At 42.6% G+C, this 19,628-nt stretch overlaps 1 protein-coding gene across 1 annotated transcript in view; it reads right to left on the reverse strand.

Moving 5' to 3' along the window:
- Positions 1–14,287, reverse strand: part of Arhgap18 (Rho GTPase activating protein 18) — a 233,047-nt gene extending 218,760 nt beyond the window's left edge. Inside the window, exon 1 of the mRNA XM_087550197.1 lies at positions 13,840–14,287. Coding sequence (XP_087406323.1) covers positions 13,840–13,919 — 80 coding nt within the window. The 5' untranslated portion in view covers positions 13,920–14,287. The remainder of the gene's footprint in view (positions 1–13,839) is intronic.
- Between the last annotated feature and the right edge of the window lie 5,341 nt (positions 14,288–19,628).

Genomic DNA, 19,628 nt, shown 5'->3' on the forward strand with positions numbered 1-19,628 from the left:
GATCCAGGTTCCAGAAATCCTGATTCAGGAAGACAGGGGTAGGGTAAAGGGGTGTGTGTGGAGGTAGGGAGGGAGGGAGGGAGAGAGAGAGAGGGAGGGAGAGAGGGAGAGAGGGAGAGAGGGAGAGAGGGAGAGAGGGAGAGAGGGAGAGAGAGGGAGAGAGAGGGAGAGAGAGGGAGAGGGAGAGAGAGGGAGAGAGAGGGAGAGAGAGGGAGAGAGAGGGAGAGAGGGAGAGAGAGGGAGAGAGAGGGAGAGAGGGAGAGAGAGATTTTGTCTATCCATCTAATATCTAGAAAATGTATTTATATTTCTTAAAATTTATCTCGTCTCTGAACTTCTCAAAACCACCATTCAATCATTCCCTCATTATGTCCAGATTCATCTGAATTCATCTTAGAGCACAGTGACCTAAACCATATGCTGATAACAATGAAAAAACAATGGTACATATTTCATTTTGCTCTCAGCAAGAGAAAGGTTAATTCATTCGTCCAATAGGCATCATGCTGAAATTCTACGAAGAAGTAAAGATGAGTAAAATACAGTTCATGTGGGCAAAAACAACTCTATGAGTTATGGGCACTAGTAAAACTAAAACTGCAGAGTTCCTTGTAAAGAGGGTATTAAGAGTTTATGAAAAACAAGAGTAGAGCACTAAAACAAATGTAGACTCCATCTATGCAGAGGGAAAATGTACTCCTATCCAATGACCTAAAAATACTTCTTACAAGCAAAGTAAGAATATAAAGTCACTTAATTTTGTCCTCTAAATTAAAAGGGTGCCCAGATCCACACTGGCCTTTCCTATTAAATGGATGAAGAACTTCTTGACAGAGAAAATCAACTCTTCTAACAGGTCAACAGTGGTGACTTAATCACAGGATACTCATGATCCTAGGGAATGCTTTAATTAGTTCTTGTAGTTGAGTAATTCGTTTAACTTTGCACTTCTAGATGGGTGTGCTTAAGACTGTGCCAACACCGCCCTGTAGGGAACATACATCTTTCATCTCAGTACTTGAGAGGCAGAGGCAGCCTGATCTAAGTAACTAGTTCTAAGCCAGTAATACCATGCCTCAAAATAAAACAAAACCAAAAACCACACAAACAACAACATCAAAACTCTACAGCCACACTCAGAGTAACAATGGTGAACTAACATTCTCTTTTGCTCTGTCATTGATCTGATAACTGTGGCTTTCTAGAAGCTATGAATACCCCAAGAAGTAAGTGCAGGGGTGTGTATCTAACTCCTAGCTAAATGGAAGCCTGGGGCAGGTGAATTTCTACAATGCGTGAGAATAAAACTAATTGAGATGGCATAGTGATGTCCTTACCCCCAAAAAATTCCTTAGGAGGAAAAGCCCGTTTGTAGAGCAAAACGAGTCAAGTACAAGTGGCAGACATGGACTAGAAAAGAACAAATCTTTCCTTAACAAATGCTTCAAAACACCCTTTCTAATCTTAATGAAATGTCTATGAAAACATGTAAATTTTCACTGAAATTAGCCAGGTAAAAAGTTGAATTAATCCAAATGTGTGTGATGTCAGACGTGAGACAGATACAAGATAGAATGAGGCCTGTCATTGGACGAGAAGGAAGGATGGGCAGGAGAAAAGTTTGAAGGAAGAGGAGGAGACAGGAACGGAAGAGGGAAGGAGAGTGTATCTGCAGGACAACATGGAGGTTGATGTTATGATTCCATGCTGTAACTTTACAGGTTTTATGAGTGGTCTTAAGGGATGGATGTGTACCAGGCTTTGTATGTTTAGGTGGGCAATTATATCTTATCAATTAGATCAAAGGTTATGTTGTGTGTTCTTTCATGTAGTGATTTAAGTGTAAGAAAGTGTACAGCAGTTAGAGACACTGGGCCACCACAGAATTGGTATGTGTGCTTCTGGCAAGATATTTACCAGATTATCTTGGGGCACTGCCGTGCTGGACCTAGTGGGTTTAAAAGACAGCATTTCATTTTTTATAATTTTTCAGCAACACAAATGCATTTAATACACAAGCCCATCCAATCTATAGATCATTGCTTTTGTTCAGACATCTGTCAAAATTATATCCTTACACTATACATTAATAATTGAGATTCCTAATATAGAATTGCCTATCTTAATTACATAGTTATATGGAGTTGGTAATCTATAAACCAACATTTCAGTAATTATTCCTGACTTTTAAAAGCAAATAAAATTTAAAAAAAGAAAAAAAAAAAGGCCAAGCATGGCAGAAATGCCTGGTCCTCATAAACAGAACTTGGGAGCTTTGTCAGTGTCTTGTATTTGTTGGTCACTATGCTGGCTACCAAAGCACCAAAGAGATTCTACATTCCTTTTTTCATTACTGTTTTTCCTTATTTGTATTCTGGCATAATCGTCTACTTCAAAGCAATATAAACAGCAACAAAAAATTAAAATGAGGGCTGGGGAGATGATTCAGTGGGCAACACGCTTCAGAAGCATGAGGACCTGAATTTGGATTCACAGGAACCATGTACAGACTGTGTGACACTGTCTAGGTCTTGGGGTGGGGGGATAGGAAGAGGCAGATCCTGGTAGCTTACCTGCCAGCCAGCCAGCGAGAATAGCGAGCTTCAGTTTCATTAAGAGATGCTGCTTTAGAAACCAGATAAATACGTCAAGGGGAACACGTACCATCCATGTCTGACTGGCACTCGTGTGCTTACAGGTCTGCACTGAAATGTAAACCTCATACACACACACACACACACACACACACACACACACACACACACACACACACACAGAAAAATTTAAAGGTCATTTGTGTTTTGTTTTGTTTTCTAAAAAGTGAGCGAGAGGGTGCTGAGTCTGTGATAGGGACAGGAAACTAATGTCCAGGAAAAAGAGCATCCAGAGCCTCCAACTCTCTAGAGAATGGGTGATTTCCTTCCCTTAGGGGTGTAGGAAGAACCAGGAAAGAGTCTCTCAGTGTGGTTTACGTTTCTAGTAGGCCATGGCCGTTGCGAACCCAGTGTAAGAGTGGCGTTTTGGAATCAGACACACCCCCTCCAAGACAAAGGAAAGGGGAAAATGAATCTTATACATGGGATGACGGCTAGTTTCCCTCATTGATACACAAGTTTCAGATGTGTCCTTGTAAAAATCCACTATGAATGGCGGGATTCTTGTGGAGCTGGACATGGCAGGTGAATAGTTTTTGTTTCGGGCTATTTGACAAACCTAGCGGCCATATTGTAACAAAACCCCAGTTTAAAGTTTTTCCCAAAATTATGAATGCAATGAAATCTCTACGAAACTGTTACTTTGAACCCGGAGTGAAAACATCTCAAACTCACCTTGGCCGAAACTCACATAAAAGACAAACTCAAAAAAGATAGCCAGTCCAGATTTAACAGTGGTTCTCAACCTGTGGGTCGGGACCCCTTTGGCAACCCTGTATTTCCAAACATATTTATATTATGAAAAGAGTAGCAAAATTATAGTCATGAAGCATCAACCAATGATATTGGGTCAGGTCTGAGCACAACACGAGGAGCTGGGTCGAAGGGTCAAGGCAGGTTGAGAACCAGTGTTCTAGGCTCATTCTCTTTAAAATGCAGGATGCCCATGGAACTTCTGATTTGGAAAGTTCCAGGTGGGGGCCTAAGAACATTTTTAGGAAACTTTTTAAACTTCCCGGATGATTCTGAAACACAACTCAGAGCTCAGAATCACTGCTCTAAGCTAATGCTTCTGAGAAGGGCACCCCGAGAGGAGCACCAGGTGAGAACAGGCTCAAAACGCAACATAGAACATCAGACAGACCTAATGAGTCAAGGATTCTTGGGACCCTAGACATAGGATGATTCTGTGTGGGTGATCACTGCAGCTGAAGGAGGGAACTACATAACCGAGCGAAGTCCTCAGAGCTTCTGTGTGCTTTCTGTTCTCACACAGTAGCATTGACCTTAGCATTTATCACGCCATAAAAGGGCCTGACAGCTGCGACCCAATCTCAGCTTCAGTTCCTTCCTTGGGTCACAGCAAAGGGCAACAGACGTGAGCTATGACGTTAGTGTTTTCTCCTTTGCAGGGCATATGGCCTCTGTCACACGTACTCAAGTGTGTCCTATACAACGCAGAAGTGAGTGACGCAGTTTGCTCTGATGAGACTTTATTTACAAAAACAGGTATTCAGGACAGATTTTGCCCAGGGCTATAATTCATCAAACCCCTAAATTTAAGAAAATGATGCAGAAAAAGACAAGAAAGAAGAAAAGAAAGACAAAAAGCAAAGAAAGAGCAAAACACACAGGTCACACCCAGAAATGTACACACTTCTGGTAAGCACACAGTGGTTCAAGGACAGAGGCCAAAGAAAAAAGGTGCTAAATATCATTTGTCCACCTGCCACTTCCTCAGCAATAAACATCAGTTAGATCCATCTAGATGCACATAATCAAACATCAAAGCAGAAGCCATATTGACGGTCTGATAGAGGACAAAGCTTTAAGCATTCAGAAACAATGCTTTAATACTGATCACTTTATTCTACAAATGAGGATATGGTGAGGCCAAGCTCTGTAGTCACAAAACAGATGACATTAAGGCCAGGATCCGAATCAATCAATGGGTAGAATTATGCTACGTGCAGATAAAAATTAAATATATATATTTATGTAAAATATATAATTTAAATATATATTAAATTAAATATATAAAATATATTAATTTATGTTTAACGTGCTTAATATATCATTTTATTATACACATAATTATTAATATATTTGTATAAATGCATATTTAATATATTTTATATATTTAAGTATATAAATATATTTAACTTTTTTGTATTTACATATATTCTAGCTAGTATATATATATATATATAGAGAGAGAGAGAGAGAGAAAGAGAGAGAGAGAGAGAGAGAGAGAGAAATTCTAGCTGAGATCCTCACCTACATTCTTGCTGGAGGAAATAGGTACAGTTTCTTAAAGTTCAATTTTGAGAATGTCAAGAACAAACTCACAAAATAGTAAGAAAGGGAAGGAGACAGAAAATGAGGATAATCCGAGAATGACCTTATATGTTCAGAAGTTTAGAGTTGTCTAGATATGTGGTATTGAATAGACTAACAACATTGTCAAGACCAATCTTAAAGAGAACAATTGGGGATTGTATTTGTTACTTTTCTTGTCATGGTGATCAAGAGCCTAAAATGAAGCAACTTAAGGGAAGAAGGTTTAGGCTCATGGTTTCTGAGAGCACAGTCCATCATGGTGTGGTTCATGGTCACAATAGCATGTGGCTTGAACTCCTTAGATCTTGCAGAATAGGAAACAGATCTGGAGTTCAAACCCTCTTTCTCTGGCTAGGTTCCAATGCACAGAGGTTAAACAACGTCCCCAAAACAGTATTACCTGCCTAAGCCGGTGGGAGAGCTTTTATATACAAATGTCAGCAGAACTATCACAGGACGGTGCTTAATGGAACCAGGAATCAATAGTTGATTGAACCAAAGCTACAGCTTGTAGAATAAAGAGAGAAACATTTATGTGTAGCAAATCTTTATTTACACAGGTACTCTTTTGGAGGAGGAAGAGCTAAAGAATTCTTCCTTTTCATTTGGAACACTTATAAAAAAGTAAGACTTCTGGTTGAGTGGGCTGATGCACATTCACAATTACGTATGAAAGGCTCAGCTCAAGGAACCATGAGTTCAAGGCCACTCTCAGAAAAATAAATGAAAGGGGGTAGGGGGCAGGGATAGAGAAGCGAAAACTACGGAGTCTGGAGATACAATATGAAGAACAGCTTGGGTTACAAACTGTGCTGTCATGGAAGATGTTAGATCTTAGATGTTTAGAGACAAGCCACTGCTTTCATAAAACAGACAAACTATTTTTTATTTCATAAAATAAGTGGACCTTCCAGTTTCTGCCTGTGCCCAGAGCTGAACTGGTCCCACAGCTCTCTGTATTCAAAGCCCATGTGAGAGAGAGCTGGATGCTCATAAATGGAGACAGTCCTGAGAGCTCAGATGAGACAACTACTTCTGCTCACATAACTGGCCTAAAAGGAACCCGCCTAGTGCCCTCTATGTCTTCTGGGCATAGGAACCTTTGAGCAGTCAGGGGTAGGACCCTTCTGGTTTCTGCCTACACCCAGAGCTGAAAGCCAGTTGGCAGGAGCATTGACACACCTGAAAGCAGAGGTAAGACCAACTCTTCTGCTCCAAGCTACCTGCCTGGAGGCCTCTTGACACACAAACCCAGGAACAGACGGGGACAAGACCCTTCAGGTTTCTGCCTGCACCCAGAGCTGACCCAGTCCTACAGCTCTCTATACCCATATCCGGCTGAAAGAAAACAGGTCTACAAGAGTGCTAACATACAGACTTACAAGAGGGTCAAGCCACTGTCACAGACAGCAAGACAAGCAAACACCAGAGAAAATCTGGTAGAGAAAGGCAAGCACAGAAACCAAAGCAACAGAAATCAAGACTGCTTAGCATCATCAGAGCCCAGTTCTTCCACCAAAGCAAATACTGGATATCCCAACACACCAGAAAAGCAAGATTTGGATCTAAAAATCACATCTCATGATGATGATAGAGGACTTTAAGGAGGACATAAAGACTGAACCCCCAGTGAACTAGACTGTTGGGGGGAGGGGGACAATGGGGGGAGGGTGGGGAGGGGAACACCGATAAGAAAGGGGAGGGGGGAGGGGGATGTTTGCCCGGAAACTGGGAAAGGGAATAACACTCGAAATGTATATAAGAAATACTCAAGTTAATAAAAAAAAAGAAAAAGAAATAAAGGACAACACAGGGAAACAAATAGAAGCCCTTAAAAAAGAAACACAAAAATCCCTCAAAGAGTTCCAGGAAAACACAATCAAACAGGTGAAGGAAATGAAAAAAACTATCCAGGATTTAAACAATAAAGAAACAATAAAGAAAGCACAAAGGGAAACGACCCTGGATATAGAATACCTATGGAATAGATCAGGAGTCATAGATGCAAGCATCACCAATAGGATACAAGAGATAGAAGAATCTCAGGAGCAGAAAATACCCATAGAAAACACTGACACAATCATTAAAGATAATGTAAAATGCAAAAGGCTCCTAACCAAAAACACCCAGGAAATCCAGGACACAACGAGAAGACAAAACCTAAGGATAATAGCTATAGAAGAGAGTGAAGATTCCGAGGTTAAAGGGTCAGTAAATATCTTCAACAAAATTATAGAAGAAAACTTTCCTAACCTAAAGAAAGAGATGCCCATAAACATACCAGAAACCTACAGAACTCCAAATAGATTGAACCAGAAAAGACATTCCTCCCATCACATAATAGTTAAAACACCAAAAGCACAAAACAAAGAATATTAAATGTAATAAGGGAAAAAGGTTAAGTGACATATAAAGGCAGACTTATCAGAATCACTCCAGACGTCTCGCCAGAGATTATGAAAGCCAGAAGATCCTGGGCAGATGTCAGTCAGACCCTAAGAGAACACAAATGCCAGCCCAGGCTACTATATCCAGCAAAACTCTCAATTAACATAGATGGAGAAAACAAGATATTCCATGACTAAACCAAATTTATACAATATCTTTCCACAAATCCATCCCTCAGAAGGATAATAGATGGAAAATTCCAACATAAAGAGGGAAACTACACCCTAGAAAACACAAGAAAGTAATCTCCTTGTAAAAAGCCCATAAGGACAGAGCCACACAAAAAATAATTCCACCTCTAACAACAAAACATAACAAAAATTAGGAACAACAATCACTGTTCCTTAATATCTCTTAACATCAATGGACTCAATTCCCCAATTAAAAAACATAGACTAAGAGACTGGATACATAAAGAGGACCCAACATTTTGCTGCATACAGGAAACACACTTCAGTGACAAAGACAGACCCTAAACCAGAGTAAAAGGCCGGGAAACAATTTTCCAAGCAAATGGTCCCAAGAAACAAGCTGGAGTAGCCATTCCAATATCAAATAAATTCAACTTTCAACCAAAAGTCATCAAAAAAAGATAAGGAAGGACATTTCATATTCATAAAAGGAAAAATCCACCAAGATGAACTCTCAATCCTAGATATGCTCCAAATGCAAGGGCATCTACATTCATAGAAGAAACCTTACTAAAGCTAAAAGCACACATTGAAGCTCACACAGCCTCAACCAAATACTGGGAGATTTCAGCACCCCACTCTCATCAATGGACAAATCATGGAAACAGAAACTAAACAGAAACATAGAGAAACTAACGGAAGTTATGAACCAAATGGATTTAACAAATATCTATAGAACATTTCTTCCTAAAAAAAATATACCTTCTCAGCACCTCACGGCACCTTCTCCAAAATTTACCATATAATCAGTCACAAAACAGGCCTCAGTAGATATAGGAAGAATGAAATAATTCCATGCATCCTATCAGATCACCACAGACTAAGGCTGGTCTTCAATAACAAAAATAATGGCAGAAAGCCCACATACACATGAAAGTTGAACAATGCTCTACTCAATGATAACTTGGTCAAGAAGAAATAAAGAAATTAAAGACGTTTTAGAATTTAATGAAAATGAAGGCAGAACATACCCAAACTCATGGGACACAACGAAAGCAGTGCTAAGAGGAAAACTTATAGCTCTGTGGGCCTCCAAAAAGAAACTGGAGAGAGCATACATTAGCAGCTTGATAGCACAGCTAAAAGCTCCAGAACAAAAAGAAGCAAATACACACAAGAGGAGTAGACAGCAGAAAATAATCAAACTCAAGTCTGAAATCAGTCAAGTAGAAAGGAGGTCAAATTGGAAAGGAATTTGTCAAAATATCAGTATTTGCAGATTATATGATAGTATACTTAAAGGTCCACCAGAGAACTACTAAGCCCAATAAACAACCCTGAGGTTCCACTTCACACCAGTCAGAATGTCTAAGATCAAAAACTCAGGTGACAGCACATACTGGCAAGGATGTGGAGAAAGAGGAACACTCCTCCATTGTTGGTGGGGTTGCAAACTGGTACAACCACTCTGGAAATCAGTGTGGAGGTTCCTCAGAAAATTGGTCATTGAACTACCTGAGGACCCAGCTATACCTCTCTTGGGCATATACCCAAGAGATGCCCCAACATAACAAAAACACATGCTCCACTATGTTCATAGCAGCCTTATTTATAATAGCCAGAAGCTGGAAAGAACCCAGATGTCCTTCAACACAGGAATGGATACAGAAAATGAGGTACATTTACACATAGAATACTACTCAGCTATCCAAAACAATGACTTCATGACATTCATAAGCAAATGGATTGAACTAGAAAATATCATCCTGAGCTGGAGAGATGACTCAGCAGTTAAGAGCTCCGACTGCTCTTCCAGAGATCCTGAATTCAAATCCCAGCAACCACATGGTGACTCACAACCATCTGTAATGAGATCTGGTGTGTCTGAAGACAGCTACAGTGTACTCCTATACATGAAAGAAAGAAAGGAAGGAAGGAAGGAAGGAAGGAAGGAAGGAAGGGAGGAAGGAAGAAAGAAAGAAAGAAAGAAAGAAAAGGAAGAAAAGGAAGAAAGAAAGAAAATATCATCCTGAGTGAGGTAACCCAATCACAGAAAAACACACATGGTATGCACTCATTGATAAGTGGCTATTAGCCCCCAAAGCTCGAATTACCCAAAATATAATCCACATACCACAGGCAGCTCAAGAAGAAGGATGACCAAAGTGCAAATGCTTTAGTCCGTCTTAAAAGGAGAAGAAAAATATTCATTGGAGGAGATATGGAGACAAAGTTTGGAGCAAAGACTTAAGGAACGACCATTTACAGCCAACCCCACCTGGGGATCCAGCCCATATATATATATACAGTCACCAAACCTAGACAATATTGATGAAGTCACGAAGTGCATGCTGACAGGAGCTTGATATAGCTGTCTCCTGAGATGCTCAGCCAGAGAAAGACAAATACAGATGTGAACGCTAGCAGCAAACCATTGAGCTAAGAACAGAATTCTCACTGTAGGAGTTAAATAAAGTATTGAAGGAGCTGAAGGGGCTTGCAACCCCATAAGTACAACAATGCCAACCAACCAGAGCTCCCAGGGACTAAACCACCATCCAAAGACTACACATGGACTGACCCATGGCTCTAGCTGCATATGTAGCAGAGGATGGCCTTGATGGGCACCAATGGGAGGAGAAGCTCTTGGTCTTGCCAGTGTAGGGGAATATCAGTGCAGGGAGGAGGGAAGAGGGGGTGGTTGGAGAGGGGGAACACCATTATAGAAGGGGTTGGGAAATGAGATAGGATATTTTAGACACACACATTCACTCCATTATGACCACACTATATCCTCCAATGAACTCCAATGTATGTAACAAAGCATCTCTGATGCAAAGACACACAAACCAAACCAACAAAAACTACAGGAATAGGTTCCCTGATTTTAACCCTGCTCCCAGATCAACCTAGGCTCCGACCATGCATGAGGGTTGGAATAGGGTCCTGCAAGCCTATCTACAGCTATACTTCGTGCTACTGCTTAGTTCTTTATGACTCCAAGAAAGTCCAAATATTCAGATTCTGAATGGACTGAATGTTTGAAAGATACTAGGCGTGACCTATACCTATCCTCACTTGTTGGCCTACTTGACCAAAATCATGTCACAGACAATCAGGACCGGGCCTTCTCAAAGCCCAACGTGTCTTTATGAGAGACTATTTCCAGTAGTGGAAATCTGAACGTCCTACCTGAAGTTAAACAATACTCTTGATAAGGTACACTCCATGGCAGATATGGACATGAGTCCATCAGTCCCAGAATTGATTGGATACTTCAGGTTTCTTGCATAGATCCCAGCAAACATTTTTCTTGACCTGCATAGAGACCACTGTCCTATTATATACTACTAAGATGAAAGCTAGGGGGTTAACTTCAATCAAAAAAGGATCAGCAAAGAACCAGAACTAAAACCTGGCATGTTATCCAAAGATAATTGATTAGCTCTTTTAAACTGTCTGAAAATGTAAGATGGGGAGGGCACCTTAGTGGTGAATGATACATACATTGTTAAAGAATACAAAACCACTTTTATTCATGAAGACTTCTAATGAAAATTCTTTAATATTTCTTAGTTCAGGATTGGAGAATGAACAGCTGATCTTGGTTCTCACACTAAACACTAGTTGAGTTCTTCTCAAAAATGGCAGATTTTTGTTCTTATACTAAACTCCAGTTAAATTCATCTAAAAAGTAGAGCAGCCACAATTCTCATACAAGGAAGGGCAAGGAAGGTATGGGCTTAGGTGTATTAGAACTCGCTATCTGTCTAGTCCCATTTCATTGCTAAGAAAAAAATGGAATTCACCATTTCTAGCAATATGCTCCACAGCTTACCTCACTGGACAAACCTCATCACCTCCCTCCTGTGTGGGTTGGGAGACGCCGCTGTTGGTGCCTAGTGAAGATGGAGTTCAATGAAAGAGGAGACCCCCTCCACCATCCCTGACTGGTCTCACAGTCCTTAAAATGCAAGCACAGAGACTCACTGGATAGTTGGCCTCTTCCTCCTGAGTCATTATTAAAAGATAGCACAGGAGAGGAGAGCACTCTGTCCTGACCATTCCGATATGCAAATGACTTTGTTCTCTTCCTCTTGAGGAAGATATCCCAGGTGGCTGCTTACAAGAGAGTTTAGCAAGAGGGCACATTCCACTGTCAAACTATACTCAGGGCAGTTACTGTTAAGTGAGGACTTATAAACATTCCTTCTGAAAGCCTTTGTCCCATGCAGAGAGCAAGAACCAGTCAAGGAACGGGTCTGGGAGACGGTTTTTATTTTGTAGTTGTTCTTTTCTCAAAGTCTCAGGTCATTGGGAAGTTCTGAAAAGGGCATGGCTTGTGTTAACTGCATACAGACACTTATGAAGGAGGAGTCCTTGGAGATCTTCAGTGGGAGCAAGTCTGAGGCCAGGCCTTTACAGGGAATTGCTGGTAGTTTTTGTAGGGTCACAGGTAAGCAGAGAGCTCAGAGTGGGTTTGCTGCTAATGGTATTGACTGTGTATTCCACGACCATTAATAATTATTATTCATTATTTTTATTAGCCATCACAGGTCTCCTCTAGGGAAACTAAGCTGTAAAGCGGGGGTCTGTCTTTTGTGCAAAATAACCTTTAACTCACTGCAGTTAGGGTCTTCTATTTCAGAAAAAACTAGAAACAGGGAATTTCAACCCTCTCACTAGAGCCAATGTGCTCAAGTTTGTGCCTCTCGTCCCAATTCATCTGTTACAATGTGTTGACCAGCTGCCATCATTATCTTTAATTGGCCCTCTTTAAGGCTGGGACACACAGCCCTGGCCTTTTTCCCACCTGCCTTAATTTCTTGTCCGGTCCATGATCACAACTCCTATAGCTCTACTGTAGTGAACGGCCAAGTGCTTATAGGGGAGCATCAATTCCGAAATAAAGCAGATGTTAAAGCAATAGCCGACTGTGGCAAGATTGAGAGTGTCACTTGTTTACAGTTAAATGTCCCCACAGAGGAAGGGATCCCAAGCAGTAACTGACGTTTCCATAAAGAATTTCAAAGCCTTGTCCGCAAAGTTCATCTCCTTCCCAACTATTAACAGCTGAGCATCATGCACCCACATGCCCCTTTCTCATCTTTCATGTTTTCTCTTTGCTCACACTGTTTTTTTTAAGCTTTGATACAGAAAAAGATTAATCCTTCAATAGCTAAGGAAAATTAAGTTATTATTTTGTGTAAGTTATTAATATGGATTATTTAAGTAAGGAGAAAGATATCGAATACCAAACTAGGGCGAAGGCATCTTCCTGCCCCACTGACTCAGTCACTGAAGGTCAGGCAATGCTCGTGAAGCTATGTCCATTTCATCTGCTCGCAGAGAGCGTCCTTCTTTAAAAACAACCAGATGATTTGATAGTAGTGGAAGTTGTAGCTGCAATTAAATGGCCATGTGGCTGCCTTTTTTTGAAATGTGTGTTTAATTTTATTGGACTGCTTCTGGTCTAAGTTCCAAAAAACCCACCATTCTGTTGCTTTCTTTACACGAAGAACCATGGCAGTCTGACCCCATGGTTTCCAACACACACACACACACACACACACACACACACACACCCTTACCCACCTAACTGCATTTGGAAAATGACTCTTTTTAGCTGAGGTCTCTGAAGACATCCCGTCTCGCCCAGCATTCACAGAATGAGTGATAATTCTTATACAAAGTTATGTGCTTATTTCTCAAATATAAATACTGGACACCTTTCGGCAGCAATAAAAACACCAGGTGAATGAGGTGCACATATAGCCAACTCTAGCTTACTGCTTCATGAGTTAATGTTGAGTATTGATATCAGCTGACACGGTAATTAATTATTTGAAGGTTTAGGGTTTGTTTGCTTTTCAAAAAAAATCAGTTCACCTATATTCCAAGATGTTCTTTTCCAAAAAAAAAAAAAAAAAAAAAAGACGTTTCGTTTCTAAAACTAATAAACTACCTTTAACCTGATCTTGCAAATGGGAACGCTAAACGGCAGGTTCAAGGCAAAATTCCACCAAGGTGGTCAGCTGTGGAGTCCAAAGAGACTGGGGTCAGAGGGAATAAGAATGCGTGTGTTTAATCTCCATCAGAAGTGATTTTTTAACCCCCCCCCCAAGATTCCTTCCCCCGCCTCTTTTAAGAAAAAACAATTAACGCTGCTGTGGGAATATCATCAATAGATAAAAGCTCTTTAACCATCCCTCTGAGATGTGCCAATGCTCTTAAGTTAACAAAACCTGCAGAGACGCTCCCCTTACCTGCAGAGAAAGCAGTGGCCAAGCCTAGTCACTCCTGTAAATATCTTCCTCAGTTCCAGAGCAGGAGACCGAGAAAACATGCTCAAGAGAGCTCCGTGAGAGTCGCTTTCCTCCAAATGCTATACCCCTTCTCTGTGCCTCCCACCGGCTCCCTCCGGTGAGCCAGGATCCGGAGCTTGTAATTTATGCTCCATCATCAGGGCAGCTGTGTAAAGGGCTGTGCGGACGTGTGGGCACCAGAAGAGGACGACTTGTTAGCACTCAGCCTGCACAAGTTTCAGCTGGTGCATGCCCGCGACCCCTGGCTGCTCAGCTGCTGCTGCTGCCGCTGCCCAGATCCAGAGCTGATCGTGGTGCAGTGATCAGCTTTCCAGCAAGGAGCAGCAGCTGCGCACAAGCCGGCTGCCTTCAGGTCTAGTGCTAGCTGCTGTGCCAAGGGAAGCTCTCTGCATGCACAGAAAGAGGCCATCTACTGAGCATGCTCAGACCCCCGCTGTCTCTCCAGGGCCTGTCAACTCTTGACATCTCTAAATATGAAAAGGGAATATTGAGGAAGCAGTGCAAGATGAGATTCGGCAGAGGCGATTTGAAGTTTGGGCATGACCTCCTTCCTCGCCCCTCTGCTGTAAAAAGCAAACAAAGATTACTGTTGTAGATTTGACAATTCTTTAGACAGGTTGACAGGACCGTTTTGGAAGCTATCAATAGCTTTTAATCTCACATGTCCCTGTGCAATTAAACCGTCCCTGGGGTCAAAGGCCTCTGGCGTAGGCAGTGAAACACATGACTATCGTCGATGGCTTATGTACAGAATTGCCTATATTAGAAAGTTTAAGCAATGAGCCATAAAATGATTGATCTGTGCACATCATATACTGCCTAGACTAATTTCTCAAAGCAATGTTCTATATAAAGTCATTTGCAATGTGTTAGATGGAAATGTTAATTATATATCCTGTTAATATATAGATTCATCTGTATATTATAATAGCATGCATTTTGAAACTCAGTCTTACCCTCAGCGCAAGCAGAGAACATCTAATAATTCCAGATTATAAACATAAATCTTTCCTCGAGACTTGATAAACGGCAAGAATTCTATTAATGTTCCTGTGAGGCTCAACTCTGGGGTTGGAAGGTAATCTGAACGTTGTTTTAGTTATGTAGTCCTCTCTCTACTCATTCTCCTGCCCCTCCCCTCCCCCTCCCCCCCCTTTTCTTTTCCTTGTCCTAACATAATACCTACTGGAGGCTGAGCCAAGTTCCAAGCCAGGACTCTGCTACTATTGGCTAACAAGGTCTGTCTATGAGTTGAGGATAACAAAGTTATTTCCTTTGATAAAGCGTCTACACTGTTACACTGTCGAGTCCACAGAGGGTGAATCTAAAAGGCTTTCAAGGCTGAAACAGCTGGAAATGGGCTGAAAGCCCAGCCTGTTAAAAATCCACCGGAAGGGGCTTCTGAGATGCCATGGCAGGTCAATGTGCTTTCTGGGCAGACCTGGTTTGATCCCCAGAAGGAGAGAATCCACTCTGCAAAGTTATCTTCTGGCCTCTGCATACACTCATGGTGTATGTGCTCCCAAAACTAACCCCCCCACATGTAATAATTATCCCTCATTAATTTACTTTACTGCCTGATCACAGCCTCCTCCCTCCTCTCCTCCCAGTCCACCCTCACACCCCTCCCCCATTGTCCTATACCCTTCTCCTCAGATACGAGGAGAAAATCAACCCACCCTGGTACATCCAGGTTCAGCAGGACTAAAGGCATTCTCTCCCACTGAGGCCAGACAAGGCAGTTCAGTTAGGGGAAGGGATCCAAAGGCAGGCAACAGAGGCAGAGACAGCTCCTATTCCAGTTCTTAGGAGACCCACATGAATAGCAAAAACACGAGAACAAGAATACAATATATATTTAAGTTCACAGGGAAACCTGAAGCAAGCTGGGTGTCAGGAAGCTCCTGGATCCTTACAGGCATCTCCTGTTTTACTAATCCAGTCTCTTGGGGCAGAAATCATCCTCCCTCTCCCCCCTTCCTTCCCCTCCTCCCCCTCCCCCCTCCTCCCCCTCCTCCCCCTCTTCCCACTCTTTCCCCTCCTCCCCCTCCTCCTCCTCCTCCTCCTCCTCCTCCTCCTCCTCTTTCTCTCCCCCCCTTCCCCTCTATCCTCTCAACCCTGCTGCTTCTTTCTCTACATTCTTCTACCTCCCTCTAGGAATTCCACATGTCTCCTAATATCGGAGAGCCCTGTCTGGCTACCCACCCTGCGACACCCCAGGTTTCACTTTACCACTCCAACTTTCGGATAATTTCTAGTGGAATACTGCCTGACTGCCAACAGTGAAGTATTACCCACTGCTGTAGAATACGCTGGGCATTTGCACCTTTCTGATTGCAGACATCTGGCCCATTGCTATCACATGCTTGGTGAATAAATGGAGGCACAGGAAGGAATCCTCCTACTGGTGTGGCCACTGGAGGAATTGGTGGGGCTCATTGATTTATACACATTTCCTACAGGACATGACTGCAGAAAGATCTTTCTCAGAATCGAGCAAAAGCAAAGATCCCATAGCTAGGAAGGAAGGGTATATAGGCTAAGTTTGTACAGACTTGACAAGACCAGATGACTAGGGTAAAGACAGTTTGTGTTTGTGTGTGTGTGTGTGTGTGTGTGTGTGTGTGTGTGTGTGTGCGCGCGCGCGCACACAGGCACACATTTGGAGGCTAGAGTACAGCCTTTAGAAATGCCATGCTTCGGATGATCAAAATGTGAATGCTTCACTCCTTCTTTAAATGAGGAAAAAGAATATCCTTGGCAGGGAAGGGAGAGGCATAGATTAAAACAGAGACTGAAGGAACACCCATTCAGAGCCTGCCCCACATGTGGCCCATACATATACAGCCACCCAATTAGACAAGATGGATGAAGCAAAGAAGTGCAGGCCGACAGGAGCCGGATGTAGATCGCTCCTGAGAGACACAGCCAGAATACAGCAAATACAGAGGCGAATGCCAGCAGCAAACCACTGAACTGAGAATAGGTCCCCTGTTGAAGGAATCAGAGAAAGAACTGGAAGAGCTTGAAGGGGCTCGAGACCCCAAAAGTACAACAATGCCAAGCAACCAGAGCTTCCAGGGACTAAGCCACTACCTAAAGACTATACATGGACTGACCCTGGACTCTTACCTCATAGGTAGCAATGAATATCCTAGTAAGAGCACCAGTGGAAGGGGAAGCCCTGGGTCCTGCTAAGACTGAACCCCCAGTGAACTAGTCTATGGGGGGAGGGAGGCAATGGGGGGAGGGTTGGGAGGGGAACACCCATAAGGAAGGGGAGGGGGGAGGGGGATGTTTGCCCGGAAACCGGGAAAGGGAATAACACTCGAAATGTATATAAGAAATACTCGGAGAAGCCGCGGCAGGACAAGATGGCAGGGTATAAGGAATGAACTCACTTGTCTACTCCAAGCTCAAGAAAGCAGCTGAAGCATTTGGTTGACTGAGGAATAAATGGTTCTATTTCCAATAAATGTGTTTCTCAAGTGGAGTCACCATTTTGCCAGGGGAGGCTTACAGAAATTTAATTAAGAATCGCATTGACCTTCTGTGTCTCTGACCAGAAGAATTGTTCGAACTCATTTGAAATAATTCTCAATAGCAAAAAAGAGAGTTGCCCACAAGCTCTGTGAGTGGGATTTCAGAAAGATTGTCCCTGAGCCTTGGGAAGAGAGTATGTTATAGACCTCCCATTGAGGATGAGCCTGCCACAGACTCTTTTCTCACTCTGACCAGTTGTGAGTTTCTGTCTTAACTACAATCTACTGTGCAAAGACATTCCTCTGATAAGTGCCCACAGCTGGAAAAGTAGAAATAAACTCTGTGACCCGCGGATCCCGGCCCGCAGCAGCTCTCTGCTCCCAGACCCGGTGAGAGAGAGACCCAACCGCCTGGTCAGGTGGGCACTCCTGAGGCTGCAGAGCGGAAGAGACCACCAACACTGCTCACCCCTGCCCACATCCCTGGCCCAAGAGGAAACTGTATAAGGCCTCTGGGCTCCCGTGGGGGAGGGCCCAGGAGCGGCAGGACCCCTGCCACAGACACCGCCGGACCCTGAAGGAAACAGACCGGATAAACAGTTCTCTGCACCCAAATCCCGTGGGAGGGAGAGCTAAACATTCAGAGAGGCAGACAGGCCTGGGAAACCAGAAGAGACTGCTCCCTGCACACACATCTCGGACGCCAGAGGAAAAAGCCAAAGACCATCTGGAACCCTGGTGCACTGAAGCTCCCGGAAGGGGCGGCACAGGTCTTCCTGGTTGCTGCCGCTGCAGAGAGCCCCTGGACAGCACCCCACGAGCAAACCTGAGCCTCGGGACCACAGGTAAGACCAAATTTTCTGCTGCAAGAAAGCTGCCTGGTGAACTCAAGACACAGGCCCACAGGAACAGCTGAAGACCTGTAGAGAGGAAAAACTACACACCCGAAAGCAGAACACTCTGTCCCCATAACTGACTGAAAGAGAGGAAAACAGGTCTACAGCACTCCTGACACACAGGCTTATAGGACAGTCTAGCCACTGTCAGAAATAGCAGAACAAAGTAACACTAGAGATAATCTGATGGCGAGAGGCAAGCGCAGGAACCCAAGCAACAGAAACCAAGACTACATGCCATCATCGGAGCCCAATTCTCCCACCAAAACAAACATGGAATATCCAAACACACCAGAAAAGCAAGATCTAGTTTCAAAATCATATTTGATCATGATGCTGGAGGACTTCAGGAAAGACCTGAACACACTTAGGGAAGCACAGGAAAACATTAATAAACAAGTAAAAGCCTACAGAGAGGAATCGCAAAAATCCCTGAAAGAATTCCAGGAAAACACAATCAAACAGTTGAAGGAATTAAAAATGGAAATAGAAGCAATCAAGAAAGAACACATGGAAACAACCCTGGATATAGAAAACCAAAAGAAGAGACAAGGAGCTGTAGATACAAGCTTCACCAACAGAATACAAGAGATGGAAGAGAGAATCTCAGGAGCAGAAGATTCCATAGAAATCATTGACTCAACTGTCAAAGATAATGTAAAGCGGAAAAAGCTACTGGTCCAAAACATACAGGAAATCCAGGACTCAATGAGAAGATCAAACCTAAGGATAATAGGTATAGAAGAGAGTGAAGACTCCCAGCTCAAAGGACCAGTAAATATCTTCAACAAAATCATAGAAGAAAACTTCCCTAACCTAAAAAAAGAGATACCCATAGACATACAGGAAGCCTACAGAACTCCAAATAGATTGGACCAGAAAAGAAACACCTCCCGTCACATAATTGTCAAAACACCAAACGCACAAAATAAAGAAAGAATATTAAAAGCAGTAAGGGAAAAAGGTCAAGTAACATATAAAGGGAGACCTATCAGAATCACACCAGACTTCTCGCCAGAAACTATGAAGGCCAGAAGATCCTGGACTGATGTTATACAGACCCTAAGAGAACACAAATGCCAGCCCAGATTACTGTATCCAGCAAAACTCTCAATTAACATTGATGGAGAAACCAAGATATTCCATGACAAAACCAAATTTACACAATATCTTTCTACAAATCCAGCACTACAAAGGATAATAAATGGTAAAGCCCAACATAAGGAGGCAAGCTATACCCTAGAAGAAGCAAGAAACTAATCGTCTTGGCAACAAAACAAAGAGAATGAAAGCACACAAACATAACCTCACATCAAATATGAATATAACGGGAAGCAATAATCACTATTCC

This window comes from Rattus norvegicus, chromosome 1 (assembly GCF_021556685.1).
Source record: "Rattus norvegicus strain SHRSP/BbbUtx chromosome 1, alternate assembly SHRSP_T2T, whole genome shotgun sequence".
NCBI classification, from domain to species: domain Eukaryota; kingdom Metazoa; phylum Chordata; class Mammalia; order Rodentia; family Muridae; genus Rattus; species Rattus norvegicus.